General features: G+C 39.9%; 1 protein-coding gene across 1 annotated transcript; it reads right to left on the bottom strand.

Annotated features, from left to right (window-relative positions):
• Positions 1-1,993: 1,993 nt before the first annotated feature.
• Positions 1,994-18,872, bottom strand: LOC119742149 (globin CTT-VIIB-8-like). Its single transcript, XM_038218189.1, has 3 exons — positions 17,877-18,872; positions 5,160-5,385; positions 1,994-3,340 (listed from the first exon to the last, which is right to left on the bottom strand). Exons 1-3 carry the CDS (start codon positions 18,065-18,067, stop codon positions 3,203-3,205), a joined length of 555 nt encoding a protein of 184 aa, XP_038074117.1. The 5' UTR covers positions 18,068-18,872; the 3' UTR covers positions 1,994-3,202.

Below are 18,872 nucleotides of genomic sequence, written 5' to 3'. Positions count from 1 at the left end.
AATCACATCCGAAGTGCACAATCTTTCGTCACACTTAAAGCATAGAGCAAGGACCCAGCGCATCATGACCATTGGAACTGTCACTGCATCGCGGGGGGGGGGGGCAAAGCGTTAAATGATGTCTAACCAAAAACCGAGCCCCGAGCATCAAGTAATACCCCTTTCCCCTTCCCCCACTTTTCAATCTTTTAGCACGGTCGTTGATTTCTCACTGAGTTGCCTGTCGGTGCGTGCTTCATCCATCGGAAATCCTTGCGACGCCCGTGGGAACTTTAGCTCCATGTCATGACGTAGAAGATTAGCAGATTGATACTCGTTCTGATCTTAGGTTTCGGAGGTGATTTGTAGAGCACAGGCCAACAGTGATTTGATCCAGGTCGGATATAAACACACGTCATTGACACCAAGTTTATACACTTCACTTTTAGGTTTTTTGTTCGGTTTGCTCATTTGCCAATACAAAAGATTTTATCAACACGCCTCAATAGATATTTGATTTTGTCCCCTTCATTTCATCGGCATTCGGCAGTATTACTACAGAAGCAGACACAAAGGGCTCTCTCGTGTACAATTTGATGTTCGCTTGCTTGCAACAATTCATGGCCAGAACTGATATCAACTAGAAGATAAGAGCACATTATCCACCCATCGGAAATCATTAACGAGTGTATACATTATTATGATCCGATAATGTGATAAGGCACTTACAGCAAGAACGATCGGTATATGGCTCTTGATATAATATCGGCAGTTTAAACATAAATTATACCAAAGTAACCGAAGTCGAGTCCTGCAGAAGGACACTACTACGTGCGGAGCAAAGCAATACAGGGTGTCCCCAAAATTGTGCAAGCAGTTATACCTTAATTTCTCAAAAACTACTGAACATGAGTATTTCATCTTGATGGAGCATATTAATTATACTCTTGTGCATATTCCGTACAAATGCCATGGAAATCCGTTCATACAAACCAGAGATATAACATATTATAAAAAGCTATGGGGTTTCCCACCCATTCCAATGGGATGGGGTTTACACAGTTAACTTAATTCACATCCGAGTGAAAAGGCCCGTGGCAATCTGATGCACTCATATCACTAACTGTGTAAATCCCATTGAATTGGGTGAAAAACCCATAGCCTTTTACAATCTGTTAGATTTCTGGTTTGCATGAACGGATTTCCATGGCACTTTCACTGATTATACACAAGAGTATAATTAATATGCTCCATCAAGATGAAATACTCATGTTAAGTAGTTTTTGAATAATTAAAGGATATCTGTTTGCACAACTGGGTTTTTTTTTTTGGGGGGGGGGAGGACACCCTGCGTGTATTACGGGATTGCACTACGTGAGTGTTAAGGACATATTTTCACTGATTAATTAACTTTTCTATGTGCAGTTGAAACGGAATAGTGTGACTGGGTCAGGTACTGGTCAGGTATTGTCTTATGTAAAACAAGGTTGAACCAAATCCGTGATCTAAAAAAATGTCATATAGACACTCTTATCTGACGACCCCCTTGAAATTAATTGGAACCCGGATGTATATGGCACTTTTGATGATTATGGCTCAGTACCACAAATTCCTAACGTTTTTGGACCTTAATGTAAATATACAGGGTGAGTAAAAAAAAACAAAAAAAAAACAACACGAAACTAAAATGTCGGGACCATTGTTTTGATGAAGTGCTGCATGTAGCACTTTTAAAATCTAGGATATAAAAGCCCAATTCACAAGCTTTCTCTTAGTACAAGAATCATTCAAATTACTCATGTACTTTTCAAGTTACGGAGTTTTAAACATGACAAAACAAAATCGCTCAGCAGTGAAATAGGTTTCCAACGATAATATATGAAGGGGAAACTGATTTTAAATTGTTCGACTACAATTTCCATTTCTTTATTAGAAATTGCCTCACCTATACATCGCATACGTAACTCAGATTTCATTTCATTCAAAGGAATGTTTAAATAGACGTTCGTCTTCGGCGGCGTATCTAGTTTCTGAGCCGGGAAGGGGAGGGGGCAAAAGTTTGACTTTCCCCTAACGATATCGGAAAGGTCGAAAAACGTTTCAGTTTCACAAACTAAGCGCCTTCTGTCGTTGTAAAATATAAATGTTAACCTTTGCATAAAAATAATATACAGACCCGCAATAATTTCTACTGTAGCAATGTCAAATTAATCAATTCAAGGTGCAATAATACTATAGGCTCAGGTGTATTTTCTTGGGGGGAAAATGAGGGGGGGGTATCCCCTCCCCGGAACTTAACGTGAGTGCTCCTTGTCAAAAAGAATATCAGTGTAAGAAGCGAGTAGCTACTTTCTTTTATACACAAGCATCGACTTTCATATTCCTTGCAGTCATTTGCAATATCACTTCCCTCCGCACATTGTTCATTCATTGAAATAGCTTCATTTATGAACCTCTTAATCAGATTAAAAAAAAAACCTGCATAAAATCAAGTGCTTGTACACAAAGGACAGGTTGAATGAGTTATTGTCAGGCGTGATCAATATTGTAAGTCTCAACAATGAGCGCTAGGGACAATAAAATCTAATTACATGAGAGACATTGACCCTCAAAGAATCTAACTCTTACAAGTACAAAGGGATAAAAAATAAATAAGTATAGGCATTTAAGAAAATATAGTGGTACTTTACGCCTCCGAGGAATATTTTTTAATCCTTCTCTACATTTTCAAAACAGCTTAAAAGAGTAATCTCTGCTACCGATAACAATAAGCAAAACTCACTTGCTGTGTGAACAAAACCCGAAGCATGTGGATTATCATAAATTAACAGCAAATGGCCGCGGCAGCAGTACATTATTCATTGCCCGAAAAGAGGAGGGGGTAAAACTTTGAGGACAGAATAAAATGTACTATTATTTTTAACCTTACAAAAGACTGGCACACGCGGTGTTCGTGGAATTGTGTATTTTTTTTTATATATTGAGCTGCTGTCGTGGAGCGTTTGAAGAATCGAAGATCTTCCTTGGGGCGTGTGTTTTGATCGAGAGGCGCTCCATACATCGTGATTTCAAGCAAGACCGATGCCCTCCGAGTGAACTCCACAATATGCGTCCAAACGTGTGGCCGGATGAAACAGCCCGGAAACAGCCGTCTGGCTCAGGATGATACCTCTTAATATTGCTGATGTCAATGAGTAAACCATCTCCCCTCCACTGTTGTATATTAAGATTCGGCCTGCATTGCCTTGGTCATGTGTTCGATCGCAAATGTCGTCCATAGTTTGTAGATCTCCTCGATCTTTTCACTGTACCTCGTGTCCAAAAGTTCCTCGATCGCCTCCAGTAAGGGCTTCTGAAACGTCTGCAGGCAAAGGAAATAATAAAGAGATGATAATTTAAGCTACTACGGTCTTCCACTTTTTTTTCGCGATTTGGGATCTTGTTAATGGCAGTGTATTGTGTGATGCATGGCATTGGACTTTCCATTCATAACTCACTCTTGAAATAAAACTGAAAAATACAGGTCATGCCTTGTAAATAAATGGGATGATTTTGTTTTTTTAGTGAAAATCAGCGTGGATGCCTTGCCGAATGTTGATTCGGGCGGATCATCGTTAAAGGCTTAAACAATCGGTTGAGTTCAAGGTGTTTGGAAAGCCATTTTTAAGGGTTGCATCTGTGTTCATTTGGTGTGCGTAGTGTGTTAAGTTTGCACCTTTTTATTAGTTTCTTTTTTAAATACTTTTTATCCGTCTCCCACTTTTTATTTATTTCTAGAGAGCCCCAGTGTAGTTTTTATAATAAAAACTATGTACTATCATCTTTGATTTTGTCATATTTTCAATGTCTTTATGAATACCTGAAGATGTAAAATAAAACCCATCAATACATAATGTGAAATAAAACAGTCTTTGAACGGACACTAAGTTCCACCCACGCCGAGTCGTCATCGGAGTTCAGAAACGGACGATGAACTTCTTGTTTTAATACACGTCGTGACGGATTATGCGGAGCATAATCAATGCGATAAATATGCACCGGAAGGGATTCTCTGTCTACTACGCACAACGTATTATCGACCGATGTCCATTAATGATTGGCTAAACCGTATCCTGTCCGGCTCAAATTTTTGACGAAATGATCCATCTTGTCGACTTAAGGGACAGCTCCGTTATGAGCCAGAAGCTCAAGCAAAACATACATTGAGACCATTACGTAGACTGTCTACGTCAAACAACGCAAATAGGGCGCCCATTTTGATTGATAAAACTGATGATTTTAAAGGGCTCCAATCCATTTCACTGTCTGCACAGGTTGAACAAGACCCGCTGCTTCATCACTAAGACTACGAAAGTAACAGTCTGTGCTCTCAAAACATTTGATGAAACGATCACTCTACTTTATAAAAGCTACATTTATCCGTATGCAAAGTTATTACTAGAGAGGGGTACTTTACTTTTTTTTTTTTTTTTTTTTTTTAACTCTGTAGGCCTATGCCTTGTTATTAATCAACAATGTTACAGGGAACTAATCGACGAAGGTCCGGAATAAGAAGTAGAGCGCGAAATAATAGCCAAGCATGCACTTGAACGCAGGCTAGTCGAGGACGGTTGGGGTCATGGGCGTCGCCAGGATTTTTTTCTAGGGGAGGGGAAGCATATTTTCCCCCAAAAAATCCTTGTATTCTCTAGCATATTCTCAATTTATCATTTTTTCGAGGGTGGGCGGGGGCATTTACCCACCCCACCCCATTGACACCCCTGCAGACGCCCATTTTGATAAATGTGTATTAAATTAATAGCAAATATGACTTCACACCACTTTTCCTTTTCTTTTCCCCCTTTTTTCCTTCCTTTGTTTGTTTTGTTTTGCTTTTCCGGGGGGAGCGCCCCCCCCCCCCCTGCCCATTTCTGGCGTCCCCCATGGTTGGGGTTTGTTGGAACAGCACTCTCAACCCACCTCACTGGCTCACGTAGTCTATTTCGCATTCAAGTCACAGGCCTGCAGACACGAAAATAATCGTGCAAAATGATGGCGAGCTGCGGGAATGGTTTAGATAACGGTTACACTTGGAGTCGTGGCGTTGCTCGAGCAGTACAGTAATTGCGCATGCCCGTTGGAAAGCGAGATGGAAAATGGGCGACTCGTTGTTCGCGCTCGAACCATTGTGCCACACTCACCCATATAAGGTCGGCTTCCAAGCCCAGCTTCGCGTGCCGTTTACCCGTTTTAGTCAGTAATTTAATAGATGCATCCACGTCGCCTAGTAACTCCACCGTCTCATCGAACACGCCCATCACAGCAGAGGCGTGTGTCTCGAAGTTATCATCGTCACGTAGCTGCTCCTCCGTTTTGCCCTTGAACGAGGGAAACCAGTCCTGTGTCTCAGGCGACCTCTTGAATAATCTGGTAAAGCAGAACCAAAAAACGAGGCTTTGCATGATTAAGAGTGCATAGCCAGTAAGTCACACTGGTTTTAATACTAAATGGGATGTTGTGGTCACAACAAACATTGCATGATATTACTTGAAATATGAGATTTAATCAAAAGTTTGAACTTTACAGTGAACTTTGGAGAAATAATATGTCAGAGATGGCTTAAAGTACCGAGAAGTAAACCCAGCACTTCCTGAACCTCGACCATTTACAAAGTGACAACCCAGACATTGTTTTAGATGTTGGACGCAAGCACCATCCCTTTGTCAAGTTTACCACCGCTACTTGACAACGCCGTGTAGTTTGATTCAAGTAGATCATCCTCCCTGCAACATCCGAATATTGGAGGCCGCGTCCAATACCGTAGAATTATGAAGTATAGGCCTACCTTTATACAGGGTGACCCAACAAAATGCAACCCTGAAACATTTGCCTTTTTTTTAACAACGTGATCTGCTAATTGTTATGTTTTAGATATCAGATTAAAACTGAGAGTTTTTCCTTCCAAATAGGCCTACTGAAAAAAACCCCATAAATTGGGTTGCTGAGAAAATGCCAGTTAAAAAAAGGGTCATCTTCTCCAATGGTGCTTCAAGCAGTGAAACATGTTACTGTAAGCCCACTGAGCGATTGTCTTTCATTTGTGCAATTTCTTTAATATTTTGACATATTTATGATGCTTTAACTGAAGTTTTAAAATGGGACTAAAAAGGATAAGATACCCGTTCAGGTGGAAAATAAAAGGTATTTCCATCAAATTTATTTGCACTCTTGTCATATTATGTGCCGTGTTGTTTGTAAGGACAGCTGGATTGTGACACGATGCGCTACATGCATTTCATGCACAGATAGGTACAGTGTGAATCCCTTAACTGTGGCAATGCCATTGGAATGGACCAAAAAGGAGTTGTGTTACAGAATTGGTATTTTCTCAGCAATCCAATGTGCTGTTTTCATGGGTTTTTTTTCAGTATTGAAAGAAAAAACTCTCAGCTTTAATCTGATGTCCAAAACTTATAAATTCACAGATCACGGTTTAAAAAAAGGCAAATGTTTCAGGGTTGCATTTTTTGAGTCAGCTTGTACAACACTCAGAAAGCCCGCCAATATCTGTATGTATATGCGGTGTACAAACTCAAGGCAGTTGGTGACCTTTGAAAGAAACCAACTCTTTGACTCACAATTCTTAAACCAAACATAAATCAAAATTTCAGACTTTGGACCGCGCCGATGCGTCTTACATGGCGCTCCTTGCACATTGTAGGTTATACAGGGCTCATTAGAACGTTGCTCTGGAAAAAAAAACTCAGCACAGAGTGTCCTCAATTCGCTTCTTATACGCATAAATTCTTGGTATCCAGGAAATAACAACTATATTATGCACTCTTATTAGCCATACAAATTTCGATAACCATTAATATTATCCCACGTGCGTTTATGCGAGTTATAATACATACGAGTAAAATACTGGCTTTGTGATAACAGAAAAAGAAGGCAAGGCTCGGGAAATGAATAGTATGCGGTTTATTACATTATGAAAAAAAGCCCTGTGCATTTTAATAACATACGGAGATTAAACGCAGAAAGAGCGTAGGTGGGACGGAAACTAGTGCTTTGTCGAAATGAAAGTAGCATAATTACTCCCGTCATGAAGATAACATGTCTGGCTATGGCAAGTCTGTCAGTTGGCTTATGGTCAAAAATCATCTCCGATATGCAATTTCCGGTACATTATTTGAACATTTCAGGTATTGTTAATCCACATTATAAAACCCAAATCCACTTGATGCCATGTTTCCCCCTACCCTAGAAGATGGTTTTCGGGGTACTGTTTTTGAGCCGAAATGAAGAATGTGCAATCGAATATCCATAGTAATACACACATAGTAATACACACTTTTATTTTGCCGATTTCAGACCCCAAAAAACACATCATTGTGGCTTTATTTAATGTGAAATCACTCTTTTCCTACCATTTTGGAAATTCTAGTTTTACGCCTAAAACAATGACATACCAGCTAAAATTTCATAGAAACAAAACTGAGCTTCATAGGTTTGTTAAGTTAATGTCTTAAAAAAATAAATATGGGTTAGATTGTTGGTTTTTTTGTTCATATGTAAGATGCGTCCCCCTTTTATGAAAAAAATTGTGACACGCCCCCCAAGTGGGGAAACAAGTTTATGATTTGACATGTACACATTCTATCCACCCCCGTTCACTGTACTGGATGAAAAAAAACCCACCAAGATTGCCCGTTACATATAACTCTTCTGTTAACGTCATTTGCCTCCATTTTTATAAAAAGTGGTACCACCCCCAAAAGAGGGGGAAAAAAGGAGTTTTTTAAGCTCTGGCAGGAGCTTCTACATGTCACTTGGTGGTCAGTCGGTCCCCGGAAAATTGACCAAAAATTGACCAAAATAAGGCCCCAAATTTAAAGTTTCAAAAAAGCAAACAAAATAAATTAAATACTTAACAAAAATTGTTTGTAACAATTCGGAAAGATGTTTATGAAAAGTTTGTAAATGGAGGCAAAATGTGTGTAGTAACGTTATAGTCACGTGGGATTTATCACAAACCGCTATAAATCTAAAGTTTGGTGTTCCATATGTGCCATCGGCGTCACATTTTTGGGCGTCGCATTTTTCAGCTCTGGCAGGGATCATTCTGATAGATTTCATGCAAGACTTTCATGCAAGACGACCAGAGCTTATTGTGCGCTCGCACTTGTTTTTATTCTAGTGATGTAGCGTTTGGGTGAACTGTCCAAATGCCAAAAAGAAAAGTGAAACTACCAAAGTGGTTTTTGCGCGCGAAGCTCCCCACTTTTTAATGTCATGGCCCCGCCCATCAAAGGGTCAGAAAAAATGGCATCAAGTGGTTTTGAACTTGCTGAGGTATCCATAGGAGATCCTGAGAGTTTCACAGATTGTACCCAAAAATGCATATGGGCCCCCACAAGCCCACTGACTAAGTTCCGTGGGTCTCCCCCAAAAGCAATGGAATTAACAATCAAATAAGACATTAGAAATCTTCAATCTTTCCATTATGATATGATTTTCATCATCCGCCGGTTTTCGATGACAAACAAACCAACAACAACCAAAAAACACCTCCTCCTAAAAAAAATCTGAGGCTGTTGCCTTACGTGATAAATCGAGCTATTCAAATATATAAAGGTATCATTTTTTACTCTTTTGTACCTTTGTTAATACATGTATTATCGTCATCAAGTTAACAGTGTCGTGTGAAAAGCACAGAAGGGTTTTAAAATAAAGACAACGGGTTTAGTAAACTACAATGGGCCGGAAAGGTTACGCCTTTGAAGGGGCAAAGCCAATATCAAAAACTGACTTCATCCCTATGGAAAAGCCATGACACAAGAAAGAGGTGTGAAAGATGTTCCCAACCGGTGGTTTCAAACTATTAAAGAAAAGGGTCATGGCCTTTTTTCTACTTTCTCACGTTTTTATTTGGTAGGTTACGTGATCGCCGCGCACTTATGCGTGTCCCTTTAATGACGAAAACATTGCGCTAGTTCTTATACAAAACAATTGCCCCGGGGGCAGATTATCTGAACAATAGCTAACACAATGGTATCACCATGGGAGGGCGCCACCGTGATAGAAATGATAGCGTGCCTGGATTGGACTATAACTGGGGGTACTTGAGATTTCAGTTCTCTCTGCCAAGAAGGGGTTTAAAGTACATATTAATTCCTTCAATATATATTCGTCAGTAACTGCTTTAAACGTATTGACGATAGAACTTACTTCGGATTCAAATCCTCGTTTACGACAAAATACCGCAGTCATATCAGAAGGAGTAAGTAGATATTTTCCACAACATATATATCACGTTTTGATCAATTTGTTGCTGATAACCAAGCCCCAGTTAATAGGCATCTCTTTGTATACACGGAAGGAATGAAGAAGTTATTTTATTTCATGATGAATAGGCCTATATTTGTGTGTATGTATATTAAGGATTAAAGTGTTTGTGATATTGTTCCAGAGTTATATTACGAGAGTACCTTGTCATTGGGAATTCCGGTTGGCATGGTTCCGAATTCAAGATCACCTGCCGTTCTTTGTGCATTATTTAGTTGCAGGGTGGGAGGCTAATGTAATAGTACTTAACTGCACTGTTGAGCTATGCGACCAAAGTATCTAATCATATAATTATACATCAGTATTGGCCCATACCATAGTATTTCGCAAGGCCATTTTGTGCGTTCCAATCAACGAATAATGCCATTGCTGTACTTTTGCGAATGATTCCCCGTTGGTGAACGTTGTGCAACGTTGAGTTGAACACACGCAATGTAGAGAAATATCACAAAGTTGAAAATATTGAAGAATCCTCATAATCATTTTTAAAGATAAAATATGGGGAACTAAGTATTCTGAGGTCTTCCTGTTACACTTCCACAATTAGGAGTAATATAACTTGGAAGCCTTCACAACGCAGATATGGATTAAAAAATAACTAAATGCTAAAATGACAGAACTACAACCCAAATGCATCATTAAACGTATCCGAAAACCTACGCGCACAGCCACAAAGGTAGGAAATTGACTAGATACTTCGTTATTGTCGTGTGTCAATCCTTCCGAAAAAAACGTGTATATATCTTCGTCACCTGATACGAAATCCGTGCCAATTCGCCGAGAACAATTAGGCCGGTGCTTGCCCTAGGCCTGCCAGATACAAGATGCACGCCTATACCCTTTATTTCATCGGTGATAAGGGTCGAGAGGTGCAGAGCCGAGGACTATTATTGAGTCCCGAGGCAAATGGATTTATTCCAGTTTTAAGGTGGCCTGCGCCTTTGAACTGTTGTTCCACGAAGACTGCAAATTGGACCGAACGCAAATGTTATAATACAGGATAAGTCGTTGTTGAGTACGATAGGAAAATATACGCTGCTCGGTGCCTTATTCATGGTAAACTGTTTCGTGGAAATTTACATAGGCCTATTACAGGTATTTTCATGTTGGCAGTGTCGTTGTAAGCATTGCGTGTCGAGTAAGCATTTTGCGAAGAAAGCGGAGATTCGAATGAACACTGCAGGCTATAGACCTTATGCCTCTAAGATGGCTGCTACAGCCATCTTAGAGGGCAATGTCTTTGTTTTGCTTTGATATGCATGAATGAACCTTCCATTCATTGTTACTGAATTAAAATAACAAAAGATACCCTCTATAAGATGACCGCTACACGCATAATTATTGTCTATATTCTGTGGTAACCAGCTGGCTACGCATAACGCATTGCGTTGGGAGATGAAGAATTACTAACCCTCTTTGGCAAGAAGAGGGCAGAAATCGTCTGACAAATCGGAAGGAGTATTTCAGAATATTTTCCTTTTTTGTGTATTCGACCAAAGTTAAAAGGTTAGATTTCTTGAACAAGTTCATTTTATACGAAATCCGGTTAACAGGAATATGCATCTACGACAATCATCCCTTGACTGCGTTTGTTTATAATGATCCAGAACATGGAATTCACGTTAATATATACTTGATTTTTCGAGCCATAAAAAAGATGATTTTATTTTATTTTATTGACCCAGATATTTTTCTACCACTACTGAGTTAATGTAACATTTATCGATTTTAAAACAGCAAAAGCAAATGCGCTAAAACTGCCTGAACAGTTTAAACTACTATAGATACAGGCAAGATCAATGCCGTTAATCGGTGCTGATAATTTTATTTACGATACCGAATATTAATAACGATTGGCTAAGACAATGAAAATACAGAATTTCATTAATCTGGACAACATTAGGACACTATCAGCATTTCTTTAGTGAGTCACATGTCTCTCAAAGTTTCCAATTACATGCAGGTTTCGAACATTTTGCATTTTTTAAAATAAAATTGGAAATCGTCGTAAAATTGCTTTGTCATTCTACAGCTCCCCCTGAAACTACTGAAAAGAAATAACCCGTTAGCTATAATGAAAATCGCTTTCCTGACAACGTTCGCTGGCCTCTTTCTCATCCTGGAGAACAGAAGAACAGTTACTTCAAAACATCTTAAGAAATTCTTTGAGTCTGCAAGTGAAGTCCGAGGCACCAATATTGGAAATAGCCTCCCATGTTTCACGTTTCACCCATACACTATTTATATTTTGATACTTACACTTCACCGTATTTCTCTGAGAGTGAATCTTACCTACATTGCGGTAAAGTGCTTAAATTTACTTCCAAGCACACTTAGCCCATTAGTTTGTTGCTGATTTGTTTTTCTTGTAATTTTTCTTTGATTAGTCACAGCGTGGATATGGTACGAATGCACTTATAAGCATTTACATAATTATGATATGGGGCGTATTCGAAACCCCGTTCTCGAGTGACCCGAACAGTGTTCTCGGGTTGCTGATTACGAACGCCCAAGTGCGTGTGGAATGCAGCTGCATGCAATGGCGAAAAATCAAGATGGCAACCGCCATATTAAAACGCCGAATGAAAAGAAGGGAAACTAATGTTCTTGCGAAATAATTAGAATCCCGGAACAGCTACAAAAATTGACAAAGACAAGCCCACTCTATGATCAGGTACAATTTTTTTTTTTATCATAACTGCTTCTCATTGAATGAGTGCTTTCAATTTTATGCACAATAAATAACGCAAGTTGTGATAGAGGCCTATCGTCCGCCATCTATGTCCTTGGCGTTGTTCATCTACTCCCCGATAAGTCGGGAGTGAAAATCCTGTTCGCGAACATCGTTCGCATTTTGGTTCTCGTCATTCTCGTGGTTTCGAATACCTTCATGGATTCATGTCATTTGAACACGATATAACGCTACGATTTTTGGCAAACTTTTCATCATATTCGTACTAATATTATTATATTCATTATATTATTATATTCAGAATTTTGACGAGTGGGTGTTTTGAAATAAATCCGATAAATATATGTCAATCCTGAATAAAGGTCCCTAAAAATGGAAATCGATGTGAAAATTATATTTTACTTCGACAAAACACTTCTTGAAACCTCACACCATGGGCTGGTCCGAGTCTGTGGTCGGAAACGTGGCGTGGTCCGTGGTACCAAACCCTGGATGCCGCAGGCCAGTAAATCATGAGGCCCCGCCGGCAAAATCACGATTTGCAAATTTTGCATGCCCTAGTTAAATTACATTTTGAGGGCCGTGAACTTGAAGATTTGTAAAAAAAAAAGAAGGATGGAAGCCGTGCAGAGAACTGCGAGCTCGTATTTCTGTGAAATTTTGTGAAAAATTGCTCTATTTTGCAATGGAGCGTAGGCGTCCGTTTTCAAAATGGCGATGGGCTTCAGGACTGCTTAGGGGTGATCATCTTTGGATGGAATTTTCTCCCAAAAGTCATCGGTTAACCCCCAAAATAGTGAAAGGAAAATGAACGATGATGAAATAAGCTTTAATTTGATGTGTGTCTCAAACACCTTGGAGACTCGTGAGTCTTTTTTGGGGGGGAAGTACGCGTAATTATTATCACTGAGGTCTATGGCAGTCTATTTTAATACTGGTCTCATTTAACCCTATAGGTGGTAGACAATGGCGGCCATGCATGCACAATGGTTGATTGCCAATTTGTTTTTTAATCAAAGGGGATAAGCAAGTCAACAATTACTATTTTCGAGAGAGGGGGCTCAAGCCAAGGCTGTGACGTCTTTACATTAAACCTGCCGATCAACTGAAGTGCAGGGTTTCGTTGGAAGTCTTGTACAGTGCTGCTTGCCGGCCAGCTAAAACGGAAACTATACATTAAACCGCAGGCACGGCGTACTTTGACCTGGATGAAGAAAGTACAGTTAAAGTGCTATTTTCGAGTATCATCCCGAAAGAAAAAAAAATGTTCTAAATTGCTATTATTCTAGCAATACAAACATTATTGAATAACTACTTGTAAAAATTCGAAATATTGGCATCCAGACAATAATTCCATTCTCGCGGGGTAGGCTGGTCCCCGCCCCCACAATCCGTATCGATATAAATGTATATACGGACCGGCAGCCAGTCTGCTCGTAAAGCGTATTTGTTTGTGCCAAAAATTACAACCTTTTTATTCAGAAGGTTTTTAAAATGTTGGTAGGAATAAAACATACAAGTTAAAATGTATTAAGAGAAAAGAAAGGATCGAATTCGGTGAACAGCACGGGGCACGCATAATTAAGCAGTTGGACCAATGGTCCTTGGTTGGACCAAGCACGTAATTACGCTACATGTTCATAATCTTAACAAATAGGTAATCTATTTACGCAATGGCAGTAATGGTTACTATAGTATCTCAAATCATCGAGGCCACTTCTATACACAACCAAACTGTCTTTTTAAAATGCTTTAACGGGTTCTACTTTTCCGCGTACTGATCCTTTATTATAAACCTATCGTTATGAAAATAGGCTCATTGTTGGTCTTCGATTTTCACTTAGTTTGATATAAAATGGGACTCCTTTAATGGAGTCGTCTATCGCCAAGACTTGAATTTTCGGCAACAAATTTTTAGCCAGTACTAGAATAAATTCCTGGTTAAATAATGAAACTATGTTAATGAAATGGCACTGACAACATCAACAAAGCTAGTGGGGCAGATAGGGGAAATAGTTGGGAAATTGTGCCTTTGATGACACAAGCATGGAATTTGGCACATAATCATAGTATATGTATTAAGAAAGATATTTGGCTTCGGCCCAAAAATTGGGCCTCCGGTATCAAAATATCGAAAAGAACAATGTTCATAGCGATTTTTGACACGGTAAACACAATCTAAAATAGGAAAATGTGTGATAGCTTTGTAGTGAAAGTGGTGGTAGTTTTTTTGGTGTTATCACTTTTATTTTTTTTCTTCAAAATGGCCGCCAATATGTGTGAACCGGATTAATTATATGTGGCATGTTTTGGCTGCCATTAAAAAAAAAAAAACAGTGAAAGCACCCAAAAAGCTGCCACCGCTGCAATGCTATCACATATTTTCCAACCACAGGGGTGCATACCGTGATGATTATTATTCCCTTCATTTGATATTCCCCTCATTTGATACCGACCAAACCCCCAGACTGATGGCCTAATAGGGCAATCTCAGATTTGTCCTTTGAAAAAACTATATATAGAATAACAAGCAATTTTCAAAATTTTCTAAATGGCTGCCATTGCTTGTTATTCTATCTATTCTTTTTTTTTTCAAAGGACAAATATGCGATGGCCCTATAGCCAAATACTTTTCTCATGGCATGCTCTGACTGTGTGTCAAATGCCATGCTTGTATCATCAAAGACACAATCCCATCATTATCTGCCGTACTAGGCATGTTGCACATGCAAGGTCACAATGAAGAAGATGTACAGGTTCCCCTATGTTTGGTTTTGTGCTCAGTTTCAAACATGGAATAATAAGGGAATAAAATTGTGTGCTTCGGAGGTTTTTATCACTCTGTTTAAGACCACTTAGAGTCTGGGTGCTGATAATTACCCGAGCCGGAGGCGAGGGTAATTATCAGCACCCAGACTCCGGCTCGGGTAATTATCAGCACCCAGACTCTAAGTGGTCTTAAACAGAGTGATAAATACTGACGGAGCACATATTTATTCCCATTCATAAATACCTTTTCGGTAAGAAAAAATCATATAATTCGTTCAAAACATCCCGATTTTGTTCAACAAATTCACTTTATGCTTTTTGAAACATCCCTCTTGCAAAATAATGGAGTGTTCAGCTGGCGAGTAAGATGTAAACAACCCTTTTATGGAGATTGACGCGCGCGTATCATGTTCTGCGCGATGTCGCGCAGAACGCACCTGGCGCGTTGCGTTTTGAATTTAGAACTTTAAAATTCTGACTTCCTGGTAGTGTTGCGCATGCCTACGTGAGGATTGTGAACGTTCAACCAATGAAACGATAAGAGGCACTTTATTTTTAGGAGTCCACATTTTATTGTGACACTGGAAAAGTGTTTAAGACCAGCTAGCCATGTCTTTATCATCCGTTTAAGACCGGCCACGTGACGGGCTCTCGACCAATAGGAATGCGTAAACTGTCTTAGGTATTTATGAATGTGAATTAAAATGACAGATTGTGACTCATCAGAGGTTTCAATGTGTTGAAGTAATAAGCATTCTGAGTTTTGTTCAAAAAAAAAGTCTTAAAATCGTGATTGGAACCAGATCGGATCAGAAGGAGACGGTTTGTATCTTTATTCTGCAGACACACGCAGAGTGCATAAAATCGATATTATCACCTGCTGACTGTCAACCCCAAACGAATGGCAGTAGCGAAGCGGAAGATTTGTCACGGGAGTTTAGCCAGTAAAAAAATCCCGGCACAGGGGATGGGATTATTATGACACTGAAGGCGCTGTTCAATATTCAAATTGGTACGAACACACATACATGTTTGGTACACACACAGATACATGTTAAAAAGTCGCTATCATTGGGCCCCTTAGTTCTGCACTTTCTATTATTAACTGTTCTATTTCACACTATTTCAATGTTGTTTTTGGCCTATTGGCTGGGGACATGTTCTCTTTTTACATGTACATGCATGCGTGGTTTTGCACTTGTAAAGCTGGCGATCAGTTTACGACTTTGGATCACCGCACAACGAGTTCTGTTAGCAACATTCAAGATTACTCGAAACACGACTTTAAATACATGTAAATACCCCCCCCCCCATGCTAAGCAGTCCGTGCAGTTCAAGGCTTGGCCATATTTAATCACCATATAGTCTTTTCCGAGTATCCAGTGAATCCGCACCGGAACGGCCTGCAGCTGAAGGGCGATATAATTTTCCAGCCATGTCGTGGATCGTCGTGTCTGTGTTAACATGCAGTGAACAATCGTTTGCATAATGTAACTCCGTGTTCCAAGCCATATTGTACACAATGATGAATACCAAGGACCTGGTTTAAGCAGGTTCGACTGGTTATTTGATATCATCGGAATAAAGAAAGCGGATCGTATTTTAACCATTGATTTGCTCCATTGGTATTGTAATACAATAATTTGTTGACAAACAGAAGCAAAATCAGCCTTTTTTAAAGTTCAAACCTACAAGGAGCGTAATTTTGGCGGGAGAATGATCTTTTCATGCTTGTTCGGAGTAATAATGTTATGGAGATAATTATATCGTTCACCTTTCGACCGAGGTTATAGTCCGTGCGGTTGCTGCTATTTTCGCGTTGATTTCTAACAGAAAGTATGGTTAATTGAGCAATTACAAGACAAGGTTGCAACTTTCCCCTCCCATTTCTAACTATTCTGAGAAGGAAACCTGACAGGCTCATTACAAGGCTACCAAAGGCCTACATATATCTTCCTCTATTACTGGCTCCAAATAGAACATGGGAAGGGGTGGATAATGATTTCGGAACATTAATTCTCGCCAAATAATAAGCAAAAAAAAACAACAACAACAACTGACTGCCGAATGTTTTGTTTGGGAGGAGTGGAGGGGAACCGTCGCCCTTAGAAAAGGATTGGACCCATTTGCGCACATTGCAATCAAGAGTGTATCAACATCGCAATAAAAACCCTTACAATTTTGTTTGCAATAACCTAAATTTCTGCCATACGGAATCTACTGTTAAGCCAAGAGCTATAATAATACCTTAATCATCAATCGTATAGATAATTAACGATGCTTGTGGTGAAAAACAGCAATACCAATCTCCCAAATGATAGATGTACGTCCCAGTTTTGCGATTGTCATGCATGATGTGGATTTAGGAGAATGCATGGGCCACACACCGTCAGTGTCATTAGCGTTTGCTATTGACTGATCACCGTGAACATATCTCGAAACAGAGTACTGAATAGCAGCGTTTGCATAAAACTGCATAGTTCAAGTTGGAAGAACTCACAGCATCTAAAATGAAATCACTTCTAATGCTTAGAGTGTTTTCATGCAGAAGAGAAATCTAAATTTAAGTCCAATCGTTCGCTTTAGAATGATAAAAGCACGGCTACATGTTTTTATTATACTGTAACATTCTTGCCATTTGGCCCGAGGGGCACGAGTTGAATGAAATAAACTACATACTAATTTCACACCTGTAATTCGATCGGTGATTGCAATTATGCGGCTGTGCCCATTATGAGGTGCCATGAGTATAAATTGGTATAAGTTTCTCAAAGAAAGAGGATGATGTAAGCCTAGGTCTATGGTTATTTTACTGCTAAGTTTTCTTCTCCGTATTGTCTCCGGTATCACCTTCAAGTAATAATGACACAGATGCCTGAGGGAAATTTTCCCCAAACCTTGAATGTTTTAAAAAGAAGACCACGTGTTTAAAATGAACATTAAATCATGTGAAATTAAACGCCATACCACTCATCATCTGGGCAGGGATTATCACTTGAGAAATGCTGTGAATTCAATTATGGCTGTCAAGTGGCACTAGTAATAGGGACCCATACATTAATTTTAAAATGAATTCCATTTTATGTAAATTTAGTTTTCATGTACCTACCTTATGAGAGCATTCATTCCGACTGCCTCTAAGCTCCGCTGAACGGCCTTCCATGATTTTTCCAGGCTGAATTTTTGGCGGGCCGTCAGGGGCAGTCTGGGGTCGGTGGGTGGCGGGGCGTCCGGCTCGGGTATACCGCCCGCCGTACCGTTCCTAGTCCGCTCCTCCTGGACTGATGAAGCACAACCCATTGGGAGTATAACCCCCTCTCCCTCACCGGAGTTATTTCACTGAACCGCTACAAGGCACCAAGTCTCTTCCAGACAGGAGACGGTGTATCAAAGAAGACGCCATTATTACAGTCTCGACACTCTCGCAAACCCTCGGTACATATCTTCCTGTTTTAACTCGCGATTGTCGTGTATACCAAAGTGGTGCTATCGAGGTATATACACACACAGGCTAGGCTATCATCAGACACAGCGCAGCCACAGTGTCGTTGGACATCGCATCAAATTAAATCATGTCTCCATTATATTCCTTTACAGGAGATGTTGGGTCCGTCTATATACGCAGCATGATGTTTTCCATTCACGTTGAATACGAGTCGAAGGCCGCCTTTTACCGACCAGCTGATGCGGCCTATTAATGATCAAAGTAAAGACCCACGCGCGTTATTATATACACAGGCTTCAGCACTGGACTTGCTGCCTAGCGACGCTGACTAGCAATGCCACCATGAACCCCAAGCCTGTGTTGCCTCTCAGCTGTCAATCTCTCTACCCGTACCCCTCGTCCTGAAGGGTGACTTTATCGTACACAGAGTGATCCACTGCGTAGTTACCTTTCTCAGAGTCCCTCAAAAATGATAAGAAAATAGAGAAGCTTTGACAGTGGTAAGTGGTCGTGTACACAATTTGCCGTCCAATATAAACCAACAGCGTTCTACCAGTCACTCCATCCTCTTCCGTTACCCAATGAGCTGGAGCGTTATTATGTGTTCCCGTGCCTAATATGCGAGCGGCAGTGGAGCGTGCTCACATTGCTTATTGTTGC

The sequence above is a fragment of the Patiria miniata genome, unplaced genomic scaffold, assembly GCF_015706575.1.
Source record: "Patiria miniata isolate m_02_andy unplaced genomic scaffold, ASM1570657v1 HiC_scaffold_5, whole genome shotgun sequence".
In the NCBI taxonomy this organism is placed as follows: Eukaryota; Metazoa; Echinodermata; class Asteroidea; order Valvatida; family Asterinidae; genus Patiria; species Patiria miniata.
Note: the sequence above shows the minus strand (reverse complement) of the source record. Positions and strands in the feature narration are given on the sequence as shown.

What these genes read in the sequence shown, in the direction of transcription:
- LOC119742149 (XM_038218189.1), bottom strand. Translation starts at nt 18,067, where the DNA reads ATGGGTTGTGCTTCATCAGTCCAGGAGGAGCGGACTAGGAACGGTACG. An exon ending in GGAATGAATGCTCTCATAAG is followed by an intron (nt 5,386 to 17,876) that starts GTAGGTACATGA and finishes CTGCTTTACCAG; the next exon opens with ATTATTCAAGAGGTCGCCTG. An exon ending in TGGAAGCCGACCTTATATGG is followed by an intron (nt 3,341 to 5,159) that starts GTGAGTGTGGCA and finishes CTTTGCCTGCAG; the next exon opens with ACGTTTCAGAAGCCCTTACT.